At 43.4% G+C, this 26,152-nt stretch overlaps 1 protein-coding gene across 8 annotated transcripts in view; it reads left to right on the top strand.

The window, feature by feature from the left end:
• NRG1 (neuregulin 1) overlaps positions 1 to 26,152 on the top strand; it is a 452,615-nt gene that overhangs the window by 252,136 nt on the left and 174,327 nt on the right. For 5 of the 8 annotated variants that reach the window (XM_071424697.1, XM_071424694.1, XM_071424695.1 and 2 more), the window contains exon 1: positions 24,594 to 24,883. The exons of the other annotated variants lie outside the window; for them this stretch is intronic. In XM_071424697.1, the coding sequence (XP_071280798.1) occupies positions 24,664 to 24,883 (220 nt within the window). In that variant the 5' untranslated portion in view covers positions 24,594 to 24,663. Of the gene's footprint in view, positions 1 to 24,593; positions 24,884 to 26,152 lie in introns of those variants that run through there. 8 annotated transcript variants of the gene reach the window in all.

Here is a 26,152-nt window from a genome sequence, read left to right as displayed (position 1 = left end):
TGTCTTGTGCATTTCCAAGCAGGAAATCCTCACTGAATGGCTCAAACACATTCCTAGTTCCATGGTTTCTTAGTTCGCATTAATACAGCAAGAAACTTCCTTCATATAATGGCAAAAAGAAGGAGTAAGGTCTACCCACTGAGGTGCAGCTTTGCTGGGGAGATGAACACGAAAGAGAAATTATGTTCAAATCAAAAGTACCATTTTGGATACTGTTTCAAAATTCTGCCTGCTGGCTCTTTTCTCTACTTTCATTTTGATATGTCCTGTGGTGGTATCAAATCCACAAGATACTGACAGGTCTAGATTTTATGTTCAGTGCTCTTAAATTATTTGACCTATTCAGGAGTCATGCCATTGTGGACATGATTTTACATTTCTCAGTGATACATGGTGAGGACTACCTGTAAAAGATCTTTGAGATACAGAATAGGAAAACAAAAGCACTGAAAAAACACTTGCAGAGTGTTTTCTTTATAACCACTTGTACATGTTTGGATGTTGGATTGCTCCAGCCTTATTCCCCATTATGGCTGATGGCAATTCCCCCATTTGGAGAGATCAGTGGGGGATTTACCTCATGTTCCTGGTAGGGCAGGCTCCAGAGAAGAATTGAGAAAGGGAAATCCTTTGAATCCTTGGGACATCACATCATAAATCTCTTCTGTGGCACACAGTTCTCCCTGCTGGGCAGTAGCCATTTGCCTGCTGATCCCTAGGGAACAAGGACACTGCTTTTTATCAAACAAAACAGAGTGTCAATTGAAGCCTCTTATGACAGGAAGCAGGATTTTAAATTTCTTTTATATTTTTTTATGTACTCTTTTCCTCTTCCTGTTTTTAGAGAGTAGGAAGAAGTGATTGAAAGTGAAGCCTGGAAACAGCTGGCTTTTCTTTTGGGTCACAGAATTATCCAAACTGTTTGCAAACTCAGGTCTGTAAAGCTAACAAATGGAGAGTCACTAAGTCCACCGTATACTTTAGGTTTCATTTGACGCCCACATGCTGAAACTACCTCACTTGCATCTGCTGATATAGAGAGATCCTTGCTGGAGTAAAGTACCACCCTTGCAGTGCTTGTCTGAACATGCTGATTTTCACTTCTGAAAGAATTTTCTTCTGCTTTGGGGACAATGACATCTATGACCCCCTCTCCCCACTTGCTTGAGCGTGAGTGAAGTCACTTACAAGTTCCCTTAACATGTTTCTGTAACAAAGGTGTTGCCTTTGTAAGAGACAGACTTAGCAGAGCAAGGCATGTGGAAGAGAAAGCAAACACTATGGCTATGTGTTTCCATAACCTCCAGCACTGCAGCTTTAAGTCAACATAATCTTTGCCTTAGGGGAAAATAAATCCAGGAGGAGCAAAAGTATGCTTCACTCTAAAAGGAATTGGTGGGGGGTGTATGTCACTGTCTTACTCCTTTGGCTGCTCTTTATACCTGTGCATGGTGGAGCACAGCGAATGTTAAAATTAAGTACATTTAAGAGTTATCATGAATGCTGGAAGCTTCCACTATAATGACAGATTGGTTAGGCTAGCTAAATGGTTTCAAACATCTTAACTTTTCCAATGGAATTTCTTCAACATGATTATTTTAGCCATGTTACACATCTGCAATATGACAGTTTCCAAAGCATCTCCAAACCTGTGCTGTAATGATCTAGGATTTACAGAGTGTGCAGGAGGACATTGCAGAAAGGTATCCCTCAGCATCATTGACTTTAAGATGTACCAATGATCCCAATGTTGCTGCTTGTAAGGGACAGAACTCGAGCAAAAACCTGCAACCTGGAAGACAAGGCATAGCAGATGGATTTCAACAGTCACATGATCAGAGAAAAAAGGCAACACAAATAAAGTGAGCTTTAGAATGGCCTGGCCCCTATGCAGGGGGGCCTATCTGTATTTAATCTTTGTCACAGCTTTGGTAAGGGTTTTTGCAAATGGAAGCACCAACACGGAAAAGCTGCCCCTGGTGCACTTTAAGCAGTTAAGAACTTTCTCAATCTGTTCTTCTAAGGTTTAATTTGTTAAACTAACAGTGTCTATCCACCAGCAACTGCCATCTTAAAAGGAAATCCTCAGAGGGAGAAGGAAATGTGCCTTTCTGGATTGTATGGCTCTGACTTCCAACCACAACCAGATGAGCCAGGATATCAGTATTAAAAGGACTCCTCAATGGTCTCTGAAGCAGCTCTTTCTGGTGGAACTAATGTTGAGGCAGGGTCTCAGAAAAGTTACCAGGTGTCTCATACTAACATAAAGCTACATAAACAAAATGGGAACTTCTCCATTTTGGGTTTTTTTTCCAGACTTCACCTCTAAGTTGGAGAAGACTTTTTTATGTACTCACTGCTTGTCATGCACTTGGCAGGATTTGGGGGGTTTGTGTGTATGTCTTTTAAAATATCCACTTAGCTCAAATGTATTATTTGTGGTTTTGCTTCATCAAAATGACCAAGGCCTAAACACACAAATTTCACTGTGAGACTGCCTTTTAGGTAGAGACCTAGGCAGTAACCTAGGTCTTCTGACATGCGGTTGTAGAAGGTGGGCCTGCTGAGATAATCTGTTTTCCCTTTCCTTTCTTTATGGAAATGGTAGATATATCTGCTTGAGCAGCATAGACCACCTGAAAAGGTGATCTCCTTCTCTTACATGCAAAGACCTGCACCACCTTGCAGGTGGCACTGGAAGCTGAGAAGGGGTGTGAGGAACATGGGACACAGCTCCTTCCCCTCTCCATCTTCACTCCCAGTGAGAGATCTCTGCAGAAAGAACCAGCAGGCTTTGTTTCTACCCTGATTTCCCTCTGCCTCACCCTGCTCCCAGCCTGCTCATGCACCAGCAATCCAGGAAGGACCAAGACATCCAGTTGTGATAAACAGAGAGAAGGTCCTACAAACCATTCAGTCAGCTAATGAGATGAATGGTGTTGAGGAGGACAGAGACAAAGACACATGTGGCATTATACAAAATTGCCTGAAACCTCCCCAGGCAAAAAATATTTTAATACTGAATTGCAGTAAAAAAAAAAAAAAAGTTAAATTCCTAGAATGTTTAACAAAAAAAAACAAAAACAAAAACAAAAACAAACAAACAAAAAAAACCAAAAAAAAAGCCAAAAAAAAAAACAACCCACAATTTTAACTTGTATTATTTTTACCTAACATAACTTTCAAAAGTCCAAGCAAAGCAGTAGAAAATAAGTTGTTACCTGTTATATATTGAAATTAGATATTTGGCTTTGTGTTCATTAAATATTTTGACTGCTTACTTATTTTAAATTTTTGGTGAAAATACTTAGCTGTGCTATCACTGAACACTTGGAATCTTCTAAATTATTTTTATTCCCAAAATTATTTACAGAAGTTGAATCCAGAAATGTCTGTTATCAGACACTCTCAGATTTTCCAGCATATTGAGAGGCACCATTGTAGACTGGCAGTTCAGTTCATCAATGGTCTAAGGAAAGACAGGAGTTCACGGGAAAGGTCTATAAACTGTAGTCATGTACAACAGGCTGAATGATATTTACAAGATTGGTGTCACTGAAATAAGCAGAAAATCCACAGTTTTCTTGGGGAGCACTGACATAACAGCTGAGTGAAGATGCATTTGTTCTTGTTTCACCCAACAGTTCGACCCACTGCAGCTGAGAAGCATCAAATTCACAATTATTAGTATGCAGTCCCCACTCTTGCATTTTTGCTCAGTATCTGGTGGGGACAGGGCAGAGGACATACCTCTGTCATTGAAAATTCTCTGGACAGATTAAGCTCTGCACTTGTTATTACCCAAGTGAGAACCTGACCACAGGAAAGGGAAAGCTTATTTCAATGTCATCATTCATCTGTGCAGATCCATCACATGATAGCCATGGGTGGATGCCCACGTTGGGCTTTTTGTGCTGCAAAGGGAAATAAATAAGTGATGCTGCCTCTGAAAAGCCACCAAACAGAGGTGTCACTGTGACCAACATGGGCTTCTGATTTCCATGAGCTTTCAATTAATGATAAAGCTGTACTTGTTATTTTAACTCAGTTCTTCAAGTCCTATCTTAGCCATCTGTTGTATGAACAAATACAGCAATCATTCAGATCAAGGGAATATGTGACTGCTAGAGCTGCTTGCTCTTCCAACAGGTCTTACTCAGATAACAAAACTGGTCTGATTTAAAGGCATTGATGTGACCTTTATGAATAAGTAATTTGCACTTAGGAAGAGGAGGGACACAAAGTGTTCCTCATTACATGAAGAGCCTAGACAACAGGAAAACAAGTCCCATGGTTTAGCAGGGCAATCCAAGAAAAAATTTTCAAATCGGTCTAGAAAGCAACTCCTTAGCTTATTTAACTGACATGGTTTGTATGGAGAAGTCAAATCCTCTATCAGAGTAGCTCATATATATAAAAATACAGTGAACTTCTGCAGACCTATTTTTTCTCTAGCTCATCAGTTTTTTCCTACTGTTATCAATTGTTTCAATTAAGAGACAGTCACCCCTCCTTCAATCATTGACCCATTTCTACTCCTAAATTATCACAGTTACAACACAGTCCTACCAGTTTGTCTGTCCGGTATTTTCTGTAGTATTTTCTGAAATTATCTTCAGCCTCTTTTTGTGACATGAACTAGCATTAATATAATTATTTTATCAGCTTACACTTAAAAGTTGTATTGAAAGAACGGTAAGATTATAAAGTCAAAAACTACAAAGTATTTCTAGGACCATAACCTGTCTGTTCAACTTCCTAGACAGCACCTTCATGCTAGAGTCAGAAATCACTTTTTTTTCCCTTATGACTCTTCTGTTCACTACAACTCTTGACTTTTAGGCTTCTTTAGTTGGATCCAGTATTCATCTTTAGAGAAACACATCTCAGGAATTCTGATCCTTTCCTTAAAAACAATACCACAGCTTAATATTAACGCAAAAGTACTAGGATCTCTTAATGTGAGTATTTATGTACCTTCAAAGTAAGTCTAAACAGTGATTTTCCACCCTAAACAAGTATCAGCTGGAAGGCACAAAAAAGTAAAGGAAAGGAAAGATCCCTCTCTGTAAACTAAAAATAAAGGCTTTAAAATTGCGTCTAACTAGGCACTCATAAAGACAAGTGATCATCAAATGTTTCATCTTTGTTCTGAAAATTACTATTTTTATGGTTTTCGCACCTCTCTTCTGTTTCCCAAGCTCAAACAAATAAAAAACCCACTTTTCCAGTTCCCTGCCTGTTAAATCAAGGTGGATTCTACCATGAAGAGAGCCTGAGCCAGTGCTTGAGAGTTCCAGCACCCTTCATGAGGCTGTTCCTTGAAAGGATTTTGCTGGGGCTGAGTTTAGCTTTGCTGAATTTTTTGGCTATGAGAGACAGTCAGGCATACTCTTTTGCACCATCAGGGAGAAAACCTAGATATGAAAAGTGCAATTAACAGATCTGGACCAGAACCTAAGCAGGAGCATTAGCAGTTTTTTCCAAAGAGTCTGCAGTTTGAAATCCTTGGTCATCCCTCCTATGATTAAAAAAAAAAAAATTCAGAAAGAAGGTTTATAAAGAAGGGTGGTAGAAGGGAAGGAAGTGTGACTTATACTAGACTCAAGCTTTGGTATCTGCCAAGAGAGAAGATCAGCGCCCAGACACATGGCACCAGTTAAAGTAAGTCTATGCAAGAAGAGTCTGGATCATAAAAAAGTAGCCAAAATGTTTATTTTTCTCTTCCAAATGCACATCTGTCCAGGGAAAAATGTTGTTCTTCCTAGCTATGCCTCAGGTCAATATTTTCCAGGATTCATTTAGTCTGACACTTTCTGTTCAGGTTTCTTCAAGTGGTGTTACTAAGCACTCTAAAGGCTTCCTCAGCAGAGCTGGCAGGCAGTAGCAGGATCCTGTGCTGTTGAAAGGACATATTTCAAGAGGAACTGAAAAATTAGTGAGGTCTTTTGTAAATCCCCTCAGCTGGCCCAGGGCCCTGTGTAAAATTCATCTTCCATAATACCAAGGAAGACTTCAGTTCTAGACTCTAGATTCAGAAGCCTTCCTCACCCAGCACTTGGAATCCAACATTTTCTTGCCTGGTCCCTCCTTTTCAATTGCATCATCCAGCTGGTCCAAACAGGAGGATATTCATGGGGTGCACACATACTGCAAATGATGACGGTGATAGGAAAAGCTGCTCACAATGCAGGGAAGATGTTCTTGGCTCTTCAAAACACAGTTTTGAAAACTGTGTGGCTAGGGAGTATTTTGAAAAGTGGTGTGATCCCAGGTAACTCCTGTGCCTGCTGAGATGTTGCTGCAGGGCACAAACTGGCCCCAGCACGTGTCCTGCAGTGTGCTGTACAGGAAGGGTGTGAGCTTGTTTGAGGTGAAAGAAGTTCCACAAGGAAATGCTGGCACTTCCAAGAAATCACTCGGGACATGAGTTGCCTGTGGAGTGAATGCCAGGATTTGGAGAACAACAACCCATCTGACCAAGCTAAAGAGAAGAGACTCTCTCCTCTTTGGCAGTGGGGGCTAAGTCACCCTGCTGAAATTTGAAATACCTTTGTATGATTTACATGCATCTATGATGCTTGAACTGTGACCATATACTGCTGTCACTATCCACTAGGAAGATATGTGGCAGAACTGCAAAACAGAAACAATCTGGACATATAATACACTACAAAGATAAAGACAGTGAAGCTGAACATAATATCTTACAGGTTCCTTCACAAATCATTTCATAGAAGTCGTAATCCATACAATTCAAAAGAACAGTATTAGTGACATGTAGTCTCAGTCTGAGAGCTTTGTTGTTCAGGGAACAAGGGGCTAAAAACACCCCTTCTCCCTGGTTTCCAGTTGTCCAATAAAAATAGAGGTAGCTTTCCCACTCAGTGACTATTTTGCAGATACAGCAGGTGATGTACACAGGGCATGTACCTCATGAACATATTTTTTTATGCTTTTTGAAGCAGTCCATTATATTAAAAAAGTGGAATGTTCTCACTGGTACTAATAGATCAGCTCAAAAACCAGCCATGTATTGCAATTTTTTTTTACTTTCCTGCTTTTTTTCTTTGCAATGTTTTCTTTGTTTGTCTGGCCTATTTTTTTTTTTTTTTTTCCTTGAAACATTACGTCAGTCCTGCATTACTCTGACTTTTCAGAAGCTTGTGGCTGTTCTAAGGCATCATGTTTAAATCATGCCTAAAGCAGACATACACAAATTTAAGCATGATCATGATTAAGCATTTGTGGCCTGCCTGGAGTACCTCTTTTCCTGACGACTAGTGCTATAGTAAGTAGTCCCACTAACATAAATGAGATTACTCAATCACTCTGTGTTGCAGTTAAGAGGTTGGACACAGGTGGAACACCAAAATGTGTACGGAAATTCTTCTCTGCTGAGTGTGCACCATGAGCAGCCAGTGCATGTGTTCACAGGTCCTTCTGTGGAAACACATCCTGCCTGGCTTCACGCTTTGCTGGGAATGAGAAAAAATGTCTCCCACTACCTTGCAGTGCCTACCAGCCAATATCCTCATTTTTAAATGGGAGTTTGGAAAGGGAAGCAGGAGAAACAGCAGCATAAAGCTGGATAGAGAAACGGGGTGCCTGAGAAATCATGCTCAAGACCCTGATTTGCTGGGTGGCAGTGATGTGTTACAGCTGGGAGCTTCCTTCTGGGAGGAATTTAGCTTGAAGACTCAAAGCCTGTTCATCATTAAAACCATGCTTATAGAGGGCAGGCTCCAGCTCCTCCTCTAAGAACAGCTGCTGCTGCCAGCCAGGATATTTGCTCTTTTCTGCTCCATCTAGAGAACATGGATTAAATGCTCCATCACAGTATTGTTTGTGTCCTCACTTTGTTTTGGGAAAAGAGGCAAAGCAAAACAGGTGCCTGGCGATGCTTTGTTTTGGATATGGATAGCAAGCAGAGTGACACTGATAAGGTCTAAAGTATGCACAAGCATTTTTTAGGCCCATAGAGAGCACCAAAGCCAGTTTAACACTGAGCTTGCTGGTAGGACTTTCGCTATTTCTATATAACAGACAAATTTGGCATGATACTGGATCTGTGACAATGGTGGCAATAATCTAGCCCATTAGTCTTGGTCATTCCAATACAGAGTAGGATGGATGTTTGGAGTTAGCAAATCCCAGGCAAGGGCCATTCCTCTTTAAAGAGCATGTTTAGTGCTGAAGTAGGAAAGGGAAGCTGTGCAGCCATGCCAGCACCCCCCTGTCAGTCGGAAGACAGCTCTGTAGTGTGCTGTTTGGGACCCTGCAGCACAGCCACTCACACAGCTGTGCCTGCACCCCACTGCCCATCCAGCAGCACCCTCCAAAAGGAAAGGAGGGTCCTGTCAGCTCAGCAAGAGGAAGAGGCAACACCAGGCTCCCTTTCCAGCTCCTCCTCCTGTGCTGAGTGCCGGTGTGAGATGCCTGGCTAGACTCTCTGCCAGCGCAACTGAGACTGAGCGAACTCTGAGCACTCTTCCCCCAGCACAAGCACAGCCTTGTGCCCCAGCCAAGCCACTTCCCGGCCCATCTACCTGCCTCTACACCCACGGGAACCCTGCAGCTTCCCTGACCACCCACCCACGCTCAGGCAAGTGAGTGGGATGGTGAGGGACGGACATTTGAGGTCTGTAAGGGAAGACTTTGAAATGGTGCAGCTCAGCACAGCCTCTTTGGTTCCAGTGACACTGCAATGACTTGCAACAGCTGAAAACCTGCCCTCTGCTTTTGCCAGAGTTAATGTGTTTTCTTAGCACAGGGATGGAGTGGTCTAATGGTAATTATTGTTAAGGAGGAAGTTGAAGTTAATATCTGTTTTCGCATGAGTATAAATGCCAAGGCCTGAATACATGTATTTCAAAAGCTAAAAGAAATGACACACCAAAATTATGGCATTTCATTAGCATTTCCATTATATTTGGGCCCAGAGGGCTCAGTGGAAACAGAGTCTAAGAACTTTACCCAGGCTTTATAAGGACTTTTTAAATTGGGTCTTGGAAACCTCCAAGTATTAGAGAAGGCTTAGCCTCCCTGGGAATCCTCTTGCCCTGCCTGGTTATCCATGTGGGAAAGAAGCGTGTCTTTATATCCAGCCTGAACCTCTCTAGCTTAAGATTATGCCCATTATGCTTCAGTTTATGCCCATTGTCACTCCCCTTTCCACCAGCCACTGCCAGAATACTGTCATATGCCCCAAATCCATCTCTTCTCCAGAGGAAACCAGCCCCTCCTCCAGTCCCACCCAGCCAGAGGCCTCCTGGAACCCCTGTTTTGTCACCTCTCTGGGGCCCAAGCAGAACTCAATGCTTGGATAAAGTCTGAGGGGCCCTGAGCTAAGGGCACCATCCATCTCTCCTATACAATCCATCTGCCTGTAGGACTTAAAAACTGAAAAATAAGGAAAAAAGAGACAAGCTGAATCACAGCAAAAACAATGATATGGGGAACATGGCTTGCCTCAACTTTGTTGAGATCAGAAGACCATGTACCTCGGGATACCTCATGTATCCTGCCCCTGAGACTAGCCAACAGAACAGCATAAGGACACGGGAGGCACACAGAGAGGGATTTTTGGGAATGATTTCCCAGCTTCCAAGATCTTGACTCTCATGGATTATGAGTTTAGATGCACGAGCTCCTGAATCACTTTTTGTCCTTAAGTTTATCAGATTGGTTTTGAACTCCATGCAAATCTTAATCTTTTCCGGTGTGCTGTGATTAGGAGTTCCACAATGTATTTAACTAAATGATGTATGAAAATGTACTCCTTTTCATACTTCAAACAGGGCTTGTGTTTGTGCCACTTTCTGTTTTATTGATGTTCCTTACTTCAATAATTCCCTAATAATTGTCTTTCTGTAACAATTATATTGCGTGCAAGGGACTCCACCACATCCACCAGACTGCATGCCTTCAGCCATCTGTCTTGTTCTCTGTACTTTACCCAGAGCAGATGCAGGAGCAAGGACTGCACATGGTTTGAGGTTTTTAAATGTGGCTATAAACCATGCTTGGCAGAGAGATGTTTTCTGTTTTCTTTTTCTTTTCTTTCCCAAAAATTCTTATCATAGAGTTTGCTGTTTGGGTGGAGCACCAGCTGTGCTGTATATATGGGTATCTGTTTAAAACTCAAATGCATTGAAACCCATGTACCAGTAAAAACCATGAAATCCATGCACTAGTGAAGGTCAGGAAGAGTTTTTCAACTGTAATCTTCCAATCCCTTTACCTCCACTCCAGTGTCCTGCCTTCTAAGTTCAGCTGACCCGGCTTCCAGGAATACTTCTTTGGGGTATATCAGTTCTGCTCTCATGTCCTTTCAGTTGTGCCTAACACATTCCAAATTTTGCGCCTCTTTGTCAACAATGAAGTGATAGGTCAATGAGGACTACGCCCCATTCTTTTCCTGTTGAGTGGAGAATTTTATGGCGTCTTTGTATTCCTTTCTTTCTGCAACTCTACTGATTGCTTTAGGCTTCACATTTACCCCAAACACCCAAAACTCAGCTTCTGGAGTAACTTACCTCAGCACGTCCATTCCCAAGAAAGCTGAGAGGCATTGAAGAACTGTGGAGAGAGAGAGCACATGAAGAACAGAAAGAGAGAATGAAGTAGCCCCTCTGTGCACAGAGTCATCTATAACCTTCATTATGGTGGTGGCCAACCTCCAAGGACACTGTTTCACAGACAGTAAAATGGCCCCAGCAGGAGCTGTGAGTCCACATATTGGCATTCCTCTTATGCTGGGAGTCACCCAGTAGCAAGCAGGGCAGAATCTGGCCCTCTGGGTGCTACTGGGAGTTTTGTATTGGTGGGGTCAAATCTGTCTTGAATCATTGTCCATGAGTAGGGAACAAAACCTGTTTTCACTGTTTTACCTGTCTCAGAGAGCAGCAACATTTCTGAAAGCTGACATATAGTTAGTCCAGCAAAGTATAAAGGCCCCACTCTGGTTATATTTTTCTTCCTATCAACAACTTTTTCTGTGGCTGGTGCAATGCTGCAATAATAGTCTGTGACTATTCTCTCTGTGAACAACAGATATGACCTTTTACCGTTAAATTGATGTTGCCAGCCTTCTTCAAAAAGGTTCTGGCCTGTGGTGTGTTGTGGGTGAGGCCATGTGGTGAGGTAGCCTGTCCTCAAGAGGCTGTCAAAAAGGCCAGAGCAGGTCTCATGTGTCCTGCACCCTATCTCAGAGAGGGACCACCTGATTTTACCAGCAACACAGCCTGAAAAAAATAAAGACAACATCATGTGTCCTGAGTAAAGACATCAGATAAAACAGCTCTGTAGATTGATGAAACAACATTTTGAACATCTGGCATCGTTATGGTTCTGCCATAGTTTTCATGTGCTTTCCTGCAAAAAAATGGACCCATTGTATCATGTCTGAGTTTCCACATCAGTTCCATAGGATTCATTAAAAGAATGCCATAATAGCAGAGACTTAGTTCAGTTAAATCCAGGGAATGGTGCTGCTGACAATCTTCAAGAACAGTTAATATTTCACAGAATCATAGAATATTAAAAGGTTTGAATGGACCTTAAAGATCATCTAGTCCCAGCCCTTGGTGCCATGGGCAGGGACAACTCTCACTAGACCAGATTGCTCAAGGCTCTATCCAGCTTGGCTCTGAACAGTGCCAGGGTCAGGGCACCCACAGGCCCCTGGACAACCTGTTCCAGTGTCTCACTAACCCCACAGGAAATAATTTCTTCCCAGTATCTAACCTATATTTCTCTCCCCTTTCAATTTGTAGCCATTACTCCTTGTCCTTTCACTACAGTTGCTAATGAAGAGTCCCTCTCCAGCTTCCCTGTAGAGCCTTTCAGATACTGGAAGGCTGCTATGAGGTCCCCACACAGCCTTCTCTTTTCCAGGATGAACAGACCCAACTTCCTCAGTCTGTCTTTGTAGGGAAGGGGCTGTAGTCCTGTTATACATCCTCTTATCAACTTCCTGGTCAGTCAGTGGACTCACTCCAACAGTTCCATGTCCTATGCAGGGGCTTCAGAGCTGGATGCAGGGTTCCAGGTGGGCTCTCACCAGAGCAGAGCAGAGGGGCAGAATCCCCTCCCTCCCCTGCTGCCCACGCTGCTTTGGATGCAGCCCAGGACACGTTTGGCTCTCTGGGCTGGAAGTGCCCATGGCTGGGTCATGTTGAATTTTCATCCACCATCATCCCCAAGTCCTTCTCATCAGGGCTACTCTCAATCACTTCTCCAGCCTAGGAGTCTCTGGGACTGTCCTGGCCCAGGTGCAGGATTTTGCCCCTTGCACCTCACCTTCACAGAAGCACAGAATCACAGAATGGGCCAGGTTGAAAAGGACCCCAGTCTCGTGGTCCAACCTCCCTGCAGAGTCTCCCTGGAGCACAGGGAGGCACAGGATCGCACCCAGATCCTAAAAATCTCCAGCAAGAGAGACTTCACCACCTCTCTGACTGGTTTGTTCCAATTCATGTTTACCCACACACTAAAGAGGTCCTTCCTCATGTTCAGGTGGAACTTCCTGTGCATCAGTCTCTGTCTGTTGCCCCTTGTCCTGTTGCTGGGCACCATTGAGAAGAGCCTGGCTCCATACACTGACAGCTTTCCTTCAGATTAGACATTTCTGAGATCCCTTCTCAGTGTCTTCTCAAGACTGAACAGGCCCAGCTCCCTCAGCCTTTCCTCACAAGTGAGGTACTCCTTTCAGCCCATCATCTCCATTGCTTTCCCTGGACTCACTCCAGGATCTCCATGTGTCTCTTGTCCTGAGGAGCCCAGAACTGGACACAGAACTCCAGATGTGCCTCACCAGGGCTGAGCAGAGGGACAGGATCACCTCCCTTGACCTCCTGGCAATGCTCTCCCTAATGCACCCCAAGGTCCCATTGGCCTTCTTGGCCCCCAGGACACACTGCTGGCTCAAGGACAGCTTGTTGTCCACCAGGACTCCCAGGTCCTTCTCCACAGGGCTGCTATTTCTTGGAGGTGAACATTGTCATTTCCTTACTGATTACCAGAAGGCGTCCATGGATGTTATAGTAAACAGTATCTAATTGACCATGTAAAACCACAGATGACTGAAGAAGCTGACTCACATCCCACCTTTTTGTTTAAACTTGCTGTAAATTCTTCACATTTTTGATTAGTAAGAACAAAGATAAACTGCTTTAAATGTAACCACAATCTGTAAACACTACATGCAATGTCTGAAGCATGGGTTGGATTTTCTTTTGGGTGAATGGGTGCAGCTTTGACTGAGGCTGAGAGGTTGGATCAGCAGTTTCCAAGCCATGAGCATTTCCTGCCTGAAAAAGAAAAAAACCCAAGGGTTTCTGCAGAATGAAGAAGAGCAAAACAGCTGTCTTAAGGCCAAAGGTGTGTCCTGATGTGCTGGAAGAAATGGACATGCAAGGGGGAATTTTGCTGGAAGAGTGTTTAGGTTTTTAAAGAACAGAGGAGAAGTGAGGAAAAAGAGGCTTTTTATTGTGGACTCCAGTCCAAAATGCAGATAATTAAAGGTTCCTAAATTATTCTCCTGAACACATGAATGAAAGACAATAAACACAAGGGAATGAGAACGCTCTTCCCCTCTTGAGCAAATTTTGCATTTGTACAGAGCTACACTGGAATCACAACAGACTAAACACTATTCCCCAAGCATTTCAGACACCAAAAGCTGCTGAATGTTGATACTTCTATCTTTTTTCAGCCTGCTCACTGCATCCACCCTATCCAGATCCTCAGGCAACTTGGGCTGCAGAGTGTGGGGTCAGCCTGGATGCTAGGGCACTCTTCTGCTCCAAGGGAAGTCACAGCACAGTTTCTTTCTCTTCATCACATTACAGCCTGCCAAAGCCATTAGCTTATCTGAGAAACTACAGTAAGTTCAGAAAAGTGACTTTTCAAAACTAGGCCTGCCTTCTCCAGTTGTTCACAGGGAACAGCTTTTGCATTTGCTGATCCTTAACTATTTTGATTTTATTACAGCAACTCTTGCTAGTTAATTATTTCCTCCAAACTAGCACAGCTTATCCTCTCTCTCTCAGCACTTTACTCAGGATAGTTCTCTCATTACTTGCTCATTTTTGCCAGAACACTGGGATCTGTATCAATGTGACTTATTTTCTTGAGGTGTCCCTGACCATCAGACACTTCATCAGATTCTTTAATATCTTTTGCATCCTGTTGCTGTAGACAAGTTATGCACCTGCTGGACCATCTGCCATTGCAGACTGCAATTCAACCCACGCACTCAAGAGATTTCTTTATCCATTACTTTGCACTTTGTTAAATGGTAACTGTCTGTACAGTGAGGCTCTAGTAAGGTTTTTCAGAAGGTGTTTGAAAAACACAGGCTAAACCTGATTTTTTTCTGCCATTAACGCTAGAGGACTCCAATTCTGCTTCCAGAGGTTGAAAGCAGTGCATGGGGAAGCCTGCAAGGCAGAGGGGCATGCTGAGTGCTGCTCATCCTGCAGCCAGGGAAAGGGAGCGCTGTGGCACTAGACAGCCTAGATTTTCAGGACTCTTGCAGAGAGTGGAGAAGTGCTTTTATTCCTTTCCTGACTAGTTTCTTTATTATTCCCTGCCTTTGTCTCATGTTCTGGGTTTTGTTTATGTTTCTGGAATGGCATGAAAAAGCCATGCTGTAATCACCTGATATTTGCATCAATTTTTGGGTTGCTGTTTATTTTTTCTCTCCTTCCCTCTTGTCTCTCAAAAGTCAGCCTACTGAGAAGTTGTTTTGGAGGTTTCTTAGGCAATTCAGATACTTAGCTTTCCATCAAGCCCCCAAACAATTGAACTCACAATATTTTCTTTTCCAATTTCCTTGCAGTATGGGCTGAGAGTAGAATGCCTCCAGTTTGTTTTGTTGCTTACCATGATCCTGCAACACTGGGAACGGTACAGCTGAGTTTAGTGCTTGCAAATCAGTTGTCTTTAATTTCTTTACCCTGTGTAAGAAGAGAACTTCTTCCCTGAGAGAAGAAAATTGCAGGTATTGTTTTGGTAATTCTTAATGTACTGTATTGGAAGTGTGCATTCCCCAGGGGTAATTTTCTTGGATGATTTACTTGCTTAGTCTCTCAAGATACTTTGGAGTTGGTGGTTTTGGTCAGTGTCCTTGGGCAACTGATCACTTGTGAAGAAACTTGATCAAAATATCTTTTAGTTTTCTTTGTTCAATATGTTGCTATCACTAGTGCTCTCCTACAACCACTTAGTGGGAACACATCAGTTATTGGAACAACCCAGAATATTTCAAAGCAATAGCTTTCACTGACAGATTCTTATCAAAGAATCAGGCTGTGGTCAATTGTATTCTCTTTGCTTTTGCTACACAGTCTTTTTCTCTGGAAATACCATACAACTAAAGTGGCAAACTGAATGAATGCTAATTAGAGGCTGACCACCATTTACCTGCAGAAGGAAACCTAACAGAAGACAGAATCTTTAATACTCCTTGACAGAGAATAGATGTCAGTATGAAGTGGAAACAGAGGCTGTTGTCTGCCCTCTGATTAGGTTCAGACCTTGGTTTTGGTTATAAATGTTACCTTTCCACCTCCAGATATAAATTATGAGAACTTGGTTACTAGTCCCACAGCTGAGGTGGTGACTCTAGATTACCAAATTCTCTGTGGCAGCTGTGGGGAATAGTTTAGGAGCAAACTACAGGATAAAATGAGTTTGCATATTGGCCCACATAGAGCTACACATAGCAATCAAATTAACAAATACCACTTTCATATGTTCCCCTATTACCAACATATTTGCAGTCTTTCTGTGGGTTAATCATGAACAGGCAAAGGTCTGAGCTTGTGGAATAGCACATTCATTGTCAATTGTAACTCATGAGTAAACTTGCAGGAGGAATTGCCATTAAAATACTTTCTTTCTCTGCTCAGTGAGGTGCTCCCACAACTTTCAGAGCTTTACTAGCAAGCTGTATAGAACCAGTACATTTAGGGTAATAGGATTCCTGTCTTGGCTCAGTTTTGAATGTTTTATGAGTCAATTAAAACCACTTGAAAGAATTTAGTGACAGAAGCACCACACATTTTATTCCCTGACAACTATGTTCTGCATTGTTTTCATAGGGGTAGTATTAATGAAGGTTTTTAAAAAACTTTGCCCCAAAAGGAAGTACCCAGATTCCAGTTATTTGTGGTTTTAAGCACTGAAACTTGGCAGTACAGCATGTAGGAATTTTTCAATGATCCAAAAGAATCCTAAATATACATGTATTTAGGTCTTCAAGCACGCTGAAGTATTGTGCTTACTGGGATCTGTGTGGCCCCATAGCTCCTTCTGAGTTGTATTTGTGTTTGTGTGTGTGTGTGTGTGTGTACAACCTGAGAATCTGGAAAGAGTTCTGTCTAAAGAATACTTCACAAAAGTTTTATCCACAGAGGAAATCACACCAGTCCGATTACATCAGAACACTAACACTGCTGAGGCTCTCCCACCTGACTCCATATTCAGACTTCCTTTGGAAAGGGAGGAATTAGTCAGGAAACAGAAAACTGTTTGTTATCTATATATTTTAAACTAGGGGTCAACTAGAAGTAGCCATGATGTATTAGGGACAAATTTTCAGGCATGAAAATCATTGCTTCCATGGACTTAAAAGGAGCCATACTAATTTTCAATCCCCAGATGTCGGATCTCTGGATTTTTCTTCAACTTTCACATTAGATTCACCACCTTCCTTACCACATCTTTTGCCAAACAAAGTTGTATTTAGCCTTTTGTCTGATATTTTATGCTGAATTCAAATTTCCCACCACCATTATTCAACCCATATTACCTTTATTTGTGATTTTGCAAAGCCATTAAAAACAAACAAACAAAAAACCCAAAGAAAACCAAAACCAAACAACAACGAACCAACAACAACAACAACAAAACAACAAAACCAAACAAAAAACAATGATGAAAGACCCAAACCACCAACTCTTTAATATGTAGCTTTAACTCCAGCTTGGCAAACTTTAATCAGGCGTACAGCTTTGTAATTTCTGGTGCCACAAAATTAGGAACTATGAGACAGTGACAGTGAGGGTCCAGTCACCACAAATGTGACAGGAGGCTAAGGCAACAGGACTTCACATCATGTCTCTGCATTTGTGGAAGAACAAGAAAGTAATTAGTCTGGGAAGAAGTAAAAAGTTCCTATGAACTCTAAACCAGCAGATCACAGATCACTAAAGTCACCATTTGCTTTCAAAAATACTATGAAGTTGCATAAAGACCTGAAACCTAAGACACTTATTTAATTGAATGCAAAGTTAAAGAATACCGAACTGGTCATATAGGGTCAAACTAAAATCCCATCCAGCTTAATATCCATTTTCTAATACTGGCCAGGAGCAGGCTCCTAAAGGAGATTACAAGAACTAGGCATGTAGAGAACAATTTTCTGGATTTGTGCCCCCAAGTCCTGTATTTCAGCCAGGTGCTACGTTCTTAGGATAACTAATGAGTCCCTAGATGTATTTGGGGTCCATTCCTCCCTCTGCCCACTCCTCTCCCCCTCATCTTCCCTGCCTGCTGTGGTTGGCAGGATTCAAAACAGACAAATACACAGTTTTGCACTGGCCTGTCTGCAGGTAAACCCCACCTCCACCCTACCCACCAGTGCACTGTGTTAAACACAATTTCAAAACATTCTTTTTTGAGGCTTGAAATAACTGGATTTCCCTGGGCTTTAATTTACCACTTGACTAGTTTCCTATTTAACCTTTCACTTCAATCCTTATTTCACAGCATGAAATGATACCCCTGCACACCATATTTCTCTTTTGAGGCAAGCCTACCAAAATTATCTTTTGCTTGGGTGTGATGGGAAATGAATGCAACTTTCTGAAACAACTCAGTGAAAACAACATATTGCTCATAGAAAATTCTCAGTAAAGGCTGCAGCTGAGAAACTTTGATAGGAGGAATGGCGTATCAGACACACTTTACCCAAAGTTCTACTTATTTAGAAAGGAAAAGGCATGAAAACTTTCTGAAAGAACAATTTCTCCCAAGCCCCATTTATAAAAGGTACCTAAGTGTGTGTCTGGCTTTAAGCAAAGGAGTTGTAAGAGAAATACTCTTGTGCCTGATATAATGCTTGCTAAACCATTGATTTTACCAGGGATGCTGCAATTAATCACAAGAATTTTTGAAGCCTGAGCTTCAAAGAGTCAAGATTTGCTAGCTATCAATATAAATTTCTTACATAGATAAGACACAGTAGGGAATCTCACCACAGTTTCAGGCTTTGATTAGACACATCTTCATTTTCTTGCTGCATGAAAAACCCTAAAACTAAACTGCAGTGACTGTACATCCTCCCTAATACTCTATTTATTAATTTTTGCTTGGGATTTAAGTAAGAAGAGTTATGGGGAAAACAAAGCCCACACAGAGAGCCCTCTCCCCATAAGCAATATATTTTTGTTTACAGCGGGTCATCTAACTGACTTTCATGAGCAAAAATGTTGAAACTCCAGTTGAATCAGGGCAGTTCTATAGTAGCTGTGAGCATGTGTGCGTGAGTAGGTATGTACATAGGGGAAGTACATAGGGGAAGTCTCATCCTTCATTTTGTATATTAATGACGGAATGGATCCAAACAATTTCTGCATTTAACTGCAGGACTTTCAGCTGATCTCTCAGTGAAATCCATACAAGAAATGTATATCTGCATGTGTGGTCTATAGTGCTAGATTTGTTGGTATGTTTAAACTAGAGAATATCCTTAGTCAGTCTAGTCGAAGTTGTCCAATCCTGTACTGGGACAAAGACAAAGAAAGAAAGCATGGCACTGCTCTGAGAGCTTATGTGAAAGAAAGGGTGGTTTCAATTCCAGTTCCTGCTCTCTGAAGTATTTTACCAGTCCAAAATTTCTGGCAAAGCTTTCTAAGAGCCTGACGGTCTCCTGAGAGATGAGAGATGTGCACTCGCATCTCTTCAGGCACATGAAGAAATTGAGCTCAGGTTTCTCCTCCTTGGGGAGAGGGCATTTGCCACCACTGAACTGTAAGCACATACAAGAGGAAAGCAGTCCTTTGTTATCCTTTATAAATTGTATCTTCTCTTTCTTTGGTGTTTTTGCTTCATTTTGGGGCTGTGAAGGCACCTCATTGCCACAAGGAGCTGAAAGCCTCCAAACCTTCTGTGAAAAATCCTGTTTTATTGTTAACATTTTGTTAGTTTCTTGCATAGCAGACATGGCAGTTGTGATTCCCACCCTCAGACACTGAACACTCCTCAGGTGATGAATGTGAAGCCTGTGTGGCTGACTCAAGATACTGTGTTGATGACCAGACTATGACGAGTTTGGAGCTCCAAAGCTGAAAGCTTTTTGCTTGGTCTAAATACTCTTTAAGTCCTGTTCCCCTTCTGTAAGGAAAGAAGCCAGCAGCTTTGCCACACTCCCACAGGGTTACTTTGAAGATGATATATCGTGGAGATTGCATACCACTGAGATAATCTCATAGAGATGCCTGTAAACACCTTGGATGATGGTGTGGGCAGAACACGCTCCAGAGCGCGTGTTGTATTGCACTGAGTGATTCCAAAAGGAACTTGTTTTCTTCACAGAGCCTGTGGAGAAAGGTAGCACAAAGTGGAGCCTTGGAGACCCCTCAGCCAACTGATTTCAACAGGGACACTGGGATAATAACACACCTCAGTAAATTGCACCCTGCCAGGAGCAGAAATTTTGCTCCTGCAATATGACAGGGATGCATGCTGGTGCCTGTGCTCTCTCAGCCAGCTTGCTGCAGGACAGGCCAGCTTGTGGTTGCAGCAGAGGGGGCTTGCAGGGAATCAGAGAAGCCAGAACTCCCCTGAACTCATGGTGTTAAGACAACACCAGGCATACCTGTGAGACATGATGGCCCAGAGACAGAACAGCATTAGCAGCCCCACTGGGCTGAGCACACTCCAAGACCGCTGACCATGAGAGAGCAGGCTGGGAAGGGGCTGGGACCAACATTCATTCTGTGATGTGTCACCACAGAGATTTGGGGGCTGATTGTGATGGGGTACAAATTCACCACAGATTTATGCACACTGTGCCAGTCTAATTTGGAAGACCTTTTGGTCCCTCACACAGGCACTGGGACAATGGGGATTATCATGCTTGGCCACTAAACTCTTGCACACAGAGAAGAAAATCAGTCTGGATCCAAAACAACCACGCTTTTAATGTGAATTTGTTAAACCACATCAAAGCTCTGTTTCAGCATTTTTAATCAAAGGTGATTGGTCTTCTTTACCTTACCAAGTGAATTGATCTGAACGTAATTTCATATTTTTTAAAGTATTGAATTAGAATACCCACACACAAATTGAATGAAGTTTTAATATACATTTAAAAAATTAATTTGATTTGCTTCCATGAGAGCAAAATGTCTGGACTGAACAGTAGAGAGAGTCAGTAGAGTCACATCAGTGAAGTGAGAGAGATGTCAATCTTCAGAGCAGTCCTCGCTGCCAGAGCTGGAATAGTTTGGATTCAAACAGGGAAAGCCAAATTATTCCTATTAATAGATTTTCACCTTCCATGCGTTTTTGCTTAGGTATTTTCAGAGGCCATATCCTGGGTTATAACTAATGATGTATTTCAGGAGTGTAGTGGTCTGTAGAGACATTCAGCCCACACCAAACAGCATCAATGTCTCACACATTAATGGGGCTACCACTGTGTATACACACTGTGTGTGTATATGTGTATATTTATCATGGGAACTGAATGACGTAAAACGTTCTGAAATATTAGATGTTAAAGTACCCATTTCTTTTGCTGTGAAAGTCTCCTGAAGTTTCACAAATTGAGTCTGTAAAAATTGTTGGCAAATTGGAGGCTATCAGATCTTGTTTTATAGTAAGATATACACAGATACATGTACAAACAACTCCGAAATGTGCCATTTCCTGAAAAAAGACATTAATGAGACGTCATCACCTGTCACAGTTGCTGCTGTTGCCAAAGATGTTGCCTTGACCTTTAAACCACTGTTAGGACACTTCTGTGTAATCAAGATTTGCATCTTCAAAATGTCAGTAGAACAAAAGGTACTGTTGTCCTGACTCAGCTGAGTTGATGTCAAAGACTTGGTGCTTAGCTGCTGACAAAATTTCAAGTCAAACTTAAGATAAGAATGTGTTTCATTCACAGTTATGTTTACAATACATCGTTCCCATTTCAGTCTGTTTATGATGACAGTTCTTACTGTTTTCTTGCTACCAGTGGAGGGCAACAGGCAGTTTTGAAGTTCATGCAAATAGTTTTCTACTCGTCTTCATGGGTTTTAAGGAGCACAGTATGAAGAAAAAGAAAATGGCAGTCCTCAGTTGAGAGAAGAATAAGAACAGGATTAAACCATGAACTTAATTATCAATTCAGGAAATGATTTTGTTAAATGAGTACATTTTCTGTGCAGAAAAAAAATAGTCTTAAACCATTTTTTTCTCTCTTGGTAACACATTGGAATTCCAAAGTATTTGTAATTAGGTCCCTTTTACGGTCAGTGTATTTGCAAAAATGAACTTAGAAACAAAAGAAAATCAGATTGTGAAAATTATATTCAACGTTTTTTACTCTGGAGCATGCTTTGTTTATTTTTGTTTACTCGTCTGTCTCTTCTAGCTTGCATTACAGTTTGCAAAGATGTATATATGAGTGAAATATTAGACTTAGCAGCATTCTGCTTTCACTTCACAAGCAAATAAGCAAGTTCACATAGTGCAGAGGTCCAGAAGAGCCAGACTACCAACAATGAGATGAGCCTGGGAATAAGCAGAGCTTAATTTTTGTACTGAAGAAGTTGACATGGAAATAGCAAAGAGATGTAAAACTCCATACACAGTCTCTACCTGTGTATTGGTGACAGGCAGCACTCCTTTTTACCTGCCCTATTATGAACTGATGTACATGAACATTTGACTGCTGTTCTGAAAGTAACTGTGCAATTTTTGTGAGATTGTGCAACACATCTGAGCTATGCTTCCCATTCCACTGAAATTATGTAAATGGTCCCATCTCTCTAGTTCAAGAAGTCCAAAGTGTCCCTTGGCTGTAGGAAAAAGTAAAGTATTTCAAGATTTGGAATAACTAGAGTAGACTGGACTAAGCTGTACTAGCTCAGATTGATGTACACTGGGCATTTTCTGACTGATCTCTAAGCCAGCTGTTTACTATAGTTCTGCCACTGAGGGGATAGAATGGCTGCATTAATGTGGTGTTAGATCAGCTGCTACCCACTCTGCTCAAGTATCTCACAGATGGCAACAGCAGAGAAAGAGAGGCAGACTCACCTGTGTAAGCAGTACCACCTTCTTTGGCATTGGTGTATACAGAAGTAAATCACACCCTTCTGCAGTGGATCTATGACACATTGTATAAAATGAATTGCAATCTTTCTTCTCGGAATAATAGGCTTATTTCTGGAACAGAAATTCTGGTATGTTTTTCTGAGAAATTTCCTACTTCTGAAAGACAAGGTGCAGGAATTCGTCTGGAGTTTCATTTTTAGGCTGTCAGTTTGAATGCATTCTTGGGCTGCTGGGGTCCCTCCACAGCATCTCACCCTCAAAACCAGCATCTTTTGTGGGGGTGCATCCTGTGTCTTGCTCATGGTGCCTCAGTGCTGATAACTCCCTGGAATGACGATTTAATACTGATGAACACAGCCTGAAGATAATGCTTGAGTATTTAGATTTTTCAGAGTACAGAAAACCAGGTTATTTCGACATCATTTAAAAGTACATTTCGTTAGCCAACAGTCTCTTACATTTCGCTGCAGGCTCCCTCCTTGCTAAGTAGTGACCCCTTAAGGAAAAACCGAGCTACTGCCGCTAGTGTTAGCTCCCCATCTTCAGCATCTTCAGCTGTTTTTCCGTGAGGCTTGCTTTTCCTCCCTGCCCTCCCTGGAGCTTATCGCCCCAACTTCATTTCAGCACACTTGAGAAAGGATGTCATAACACTCTCTGTCAAGAAACCCAAAATGTGACACAAATGCATGTCGTCTCCCCTTACTCCCCAACCCATCTTGATTTGATTTTTCACTAAAGTTGTATCACCAGGCCACTTAGGAAGTATATTTTTTTTGCCTTGATGTTTTGCAGTCAATGTTGTTTGCTGCTCTTCTTTTACCAAACAGATAAGGACTTAGACCAACATTGAGGGTTTTTTTCTGTTTGTTTCAAAGTACAAATGCTGAAAAATGCTGGCTAGCCACTGCTTCTTCAAAACTTTCTCACTCCAGGAGAGTATGTTGAAAAAACTGAGTTCAAAAATTTCAGCCAGTATGAGGAACTCAGTATATATATAGGGTTTCACTGTTTTGTCTTTTTTAGGCCTGATTTGGGAAGATCTTTAAATGTCTTCAGTCCAAGAATACTGAAGAAGAATTTTAAAGCATCTTTTGTGCATGATGGTCATTGTTTGATGTCCAAAGCACATGCACAACTCTCCTCAAGAGGAGGAATCACCACAGACTGTGAAGTAGCAAACCTAGTTTTAGATTATGACTCAATCAGCTTTTCCAGATTGCATGACTTTTCCAGGAAAGACCCTCCATTGTGAGACTTCAAGTACTTTGTATTGATCTTTTCTACAACTTCTGAGAATTCTGTTTTTCACCCAATAATGTGTAAGTGCAAGTCCTACAGGTAACAGTTATCTCCACCATCAGGGACTATGGCTCAGGTTAGCTGAACAATTATATACAGATTCCTGAAGTTTTCCAGCTGATGATGGAGCTCAGTTTGGTGCCTTTAAACTGTTATCAGCTACTTCACAGTAGTCTTGGGTATGGCTGTATTGGGTGCAGTTTCGTCTGTGGACTGCAGCAAGGCTTTACCTGACCAACTGTTGGCTGTGAGAACTGGTGGTTCCGGGACCAGCCCCATGGCAAGGTACCAAAGTAGAAACGGACGCACAATGAGAACAGTGAGACCTCCCCGGGACAGGACGTCCTTGCAAATCACCAGGTGCGGAAGCGCACGCTAGTTTTTCAGACCCTCCATCCCCTGAGCATCCCCGCCGTCGGGGCGGAGGCGGCACTGCCGGTAACCTCGCAGGTTAAGCGGGAGCTTCAGCTTAAGCAGGTGCCTAAGCGGCAGCATGTCAGTACCCTGATGAATACCGCACCCGCCTCACGCTCTCTGCGACCCCACGCCGGGGCCACCCTGACCGCCGGGGGAGACCCCGGCCTCGGCCCCTCGGCGCGCCAGCAGCGCGCTCCGGGCAGCGCCGACCGGCGGGGCGGCTCCGGCGGCGACACCGCCCCGTCCTGCCTGCCCTGCCCGGCCCCTGCCCGCCCCGCCCCGCCGGGCCGCGTCCCTGCGCCCTCCCCGGGGCTGGGGCTGGGGCCGGGGCCGCCCCGCACCCTGGGGGCGTGCAGGGTCCTCCCGAGAACAAGCGAGAGGTGCCCGGGGTGGGCGTTAGCGAGGGGTGTGCCGAGGGGTGTGTTTTTGGGCTGGAGTGTATTAGTAGTAGTGAAGAAAGGAGAGCGGGGGGGGTGGGGGGGTGGGGGGGGAAAGGGGGTGGAGAAGGAGGGAGGGGGGTGAAGGAAAAAAAAGGCCCGAAGAGGAGTTTCCGAAAACTTCCAAGGAACTCGCGGCTGCAAGTCGCAGCGGCAGGCAAGAGCGATGCTGGAGCCTCGGGCGCTCCGGGAGCCGACAGCGGCGGCGGTGGCGGCAGAGGGGGCGACCGCGGGGATGGCGGCGGCAGCGGGGAGCGCGGTGCCGGCCGGAGCCGGGATGGCCGAGAAGAAAAAAGCCGGCAACGGCAGGAAGGGCAGGAAAGGCAAGGGGCCCGGCAAGAAGTCCGCTCCGCCGGAGGAGGGCGAGGCGCCCGGGTCCACCGCAGGTAAGCCCGTCGGCAGGTGCGGGGGCTGCCTCGCGCGGACCTTCCGCGCCCTTTCCGCGGCTGCGGATCCGCAGGCAGCGGGCAGCTGAACAATTGTTCAGCTAACCCGAGGCTGCCCGGCTCGGCGGAACCTCCGCGCCCCGCCGCGGCTGCTCGCAGAGCTCCCGGCGCGGCGGAGGCGGCGGCGTTGCCGGGAGCCCCTCGGCCGTCCGACCACGGTTCGGTCTGCTGCCCTATTTCCCTCCCGCTGGCCCCGAACTCCTGAGAGGCTCTCGGTCAGCTGTTGCTTTCTTCATATTTTTGCCCCCCTCCCTCCATTTTTTGGAGGGCGTGAGGCTATCTCTCCTGTTACAAAACACGTTTTCTGTCCCTTCCTTTCCCCAGAAACCACTTAGCGTAGTTGAACAGATGGCCAACTTTCATATGGGGTATTTTGTCTAAACTTGCATCTATTTACTCAGGGATGATCAGAGAGGACATTTTGCTCACTTAGCAGCACGCGTTGTTCCTCTCGTGCCTTCTCAGTATTAAGCACAAGAATTCATGCCAGTGATACCCTTGTCCTCCTCAATAGGTGTCCAGAAGCAGGACCCAAAAGAGGGGGCTCAGCTGAGTGTGCTGCCCACCCGCCATAGTTACTTGTCTGTGTCCGCCAAAGCCCCAGTCAAGATCAAGACTCCTAGTGCAGAGTACAAGCACATATGAGTGCATGGTGCTTTTCATAGAGACCTTGTGTTATGCCACCTAGTTTATCAGAAAGCCTGGCAGTATCTATGGATACCTCTAGCTTTTTGCAACAGCAATGTATAGCTGCATTTGAATTCTTTGGGGTTTTGTAATGAATTGTTTTGAAAGAAGCATGGGAAAAGCAGTCAATTGCCTGTGGTTTGGTTTGGGGTTTTTTGTTTGGTTGTGTATTTTTTCCCCTTTTATGTTGTTTTCCTGTCCCAACAGACAAATTAACATAATGCCCAGTAGGGTAAAACTTTCTAAATATACCTACATTAATTTTGCTCAGTGTATCATGGCCAACATAGTGCTGCTCTTGACTTCAGTCGTCAGCCATCAGGGAGGATATGTGTGATTCAACAGCAGCAGATATCCCTTTGGGCTACTAATTTTTACAAACTAGCACTGCCCACTGCATCCTCTTCTCTAGGTTGTTAGGAGACAGCTTGCCCAGCTTCTGCTCAGCAGTGGCTGTAAACAAGTTTCAGTTGCAGCACAGGAGGTTTCCCTTGTTATGCGAAGATAGAGACAAAAACTTCT

This window comes from Agelaius tricolor, unplaced genomic scaffold (assembly GCF_023055355.1).
Source record: "Agelaius tricolor isolate 1412-34295 unplaced genomic scaffold, bAgeTri1.0.p SCAF_4, whole genome shotgun sequence".
In the NCBI taxonomy this organism is placed as follows: Eukaryota; Metazoa; Chordata; class Aves; order Passeriformes; family Icteridae; genus Agelaius; species Agelaius tricolor.
Note: the sequence above shows the minus strand (reverse complement) of the source record. Positions and strands in the feature narration are given on the sequence as shown.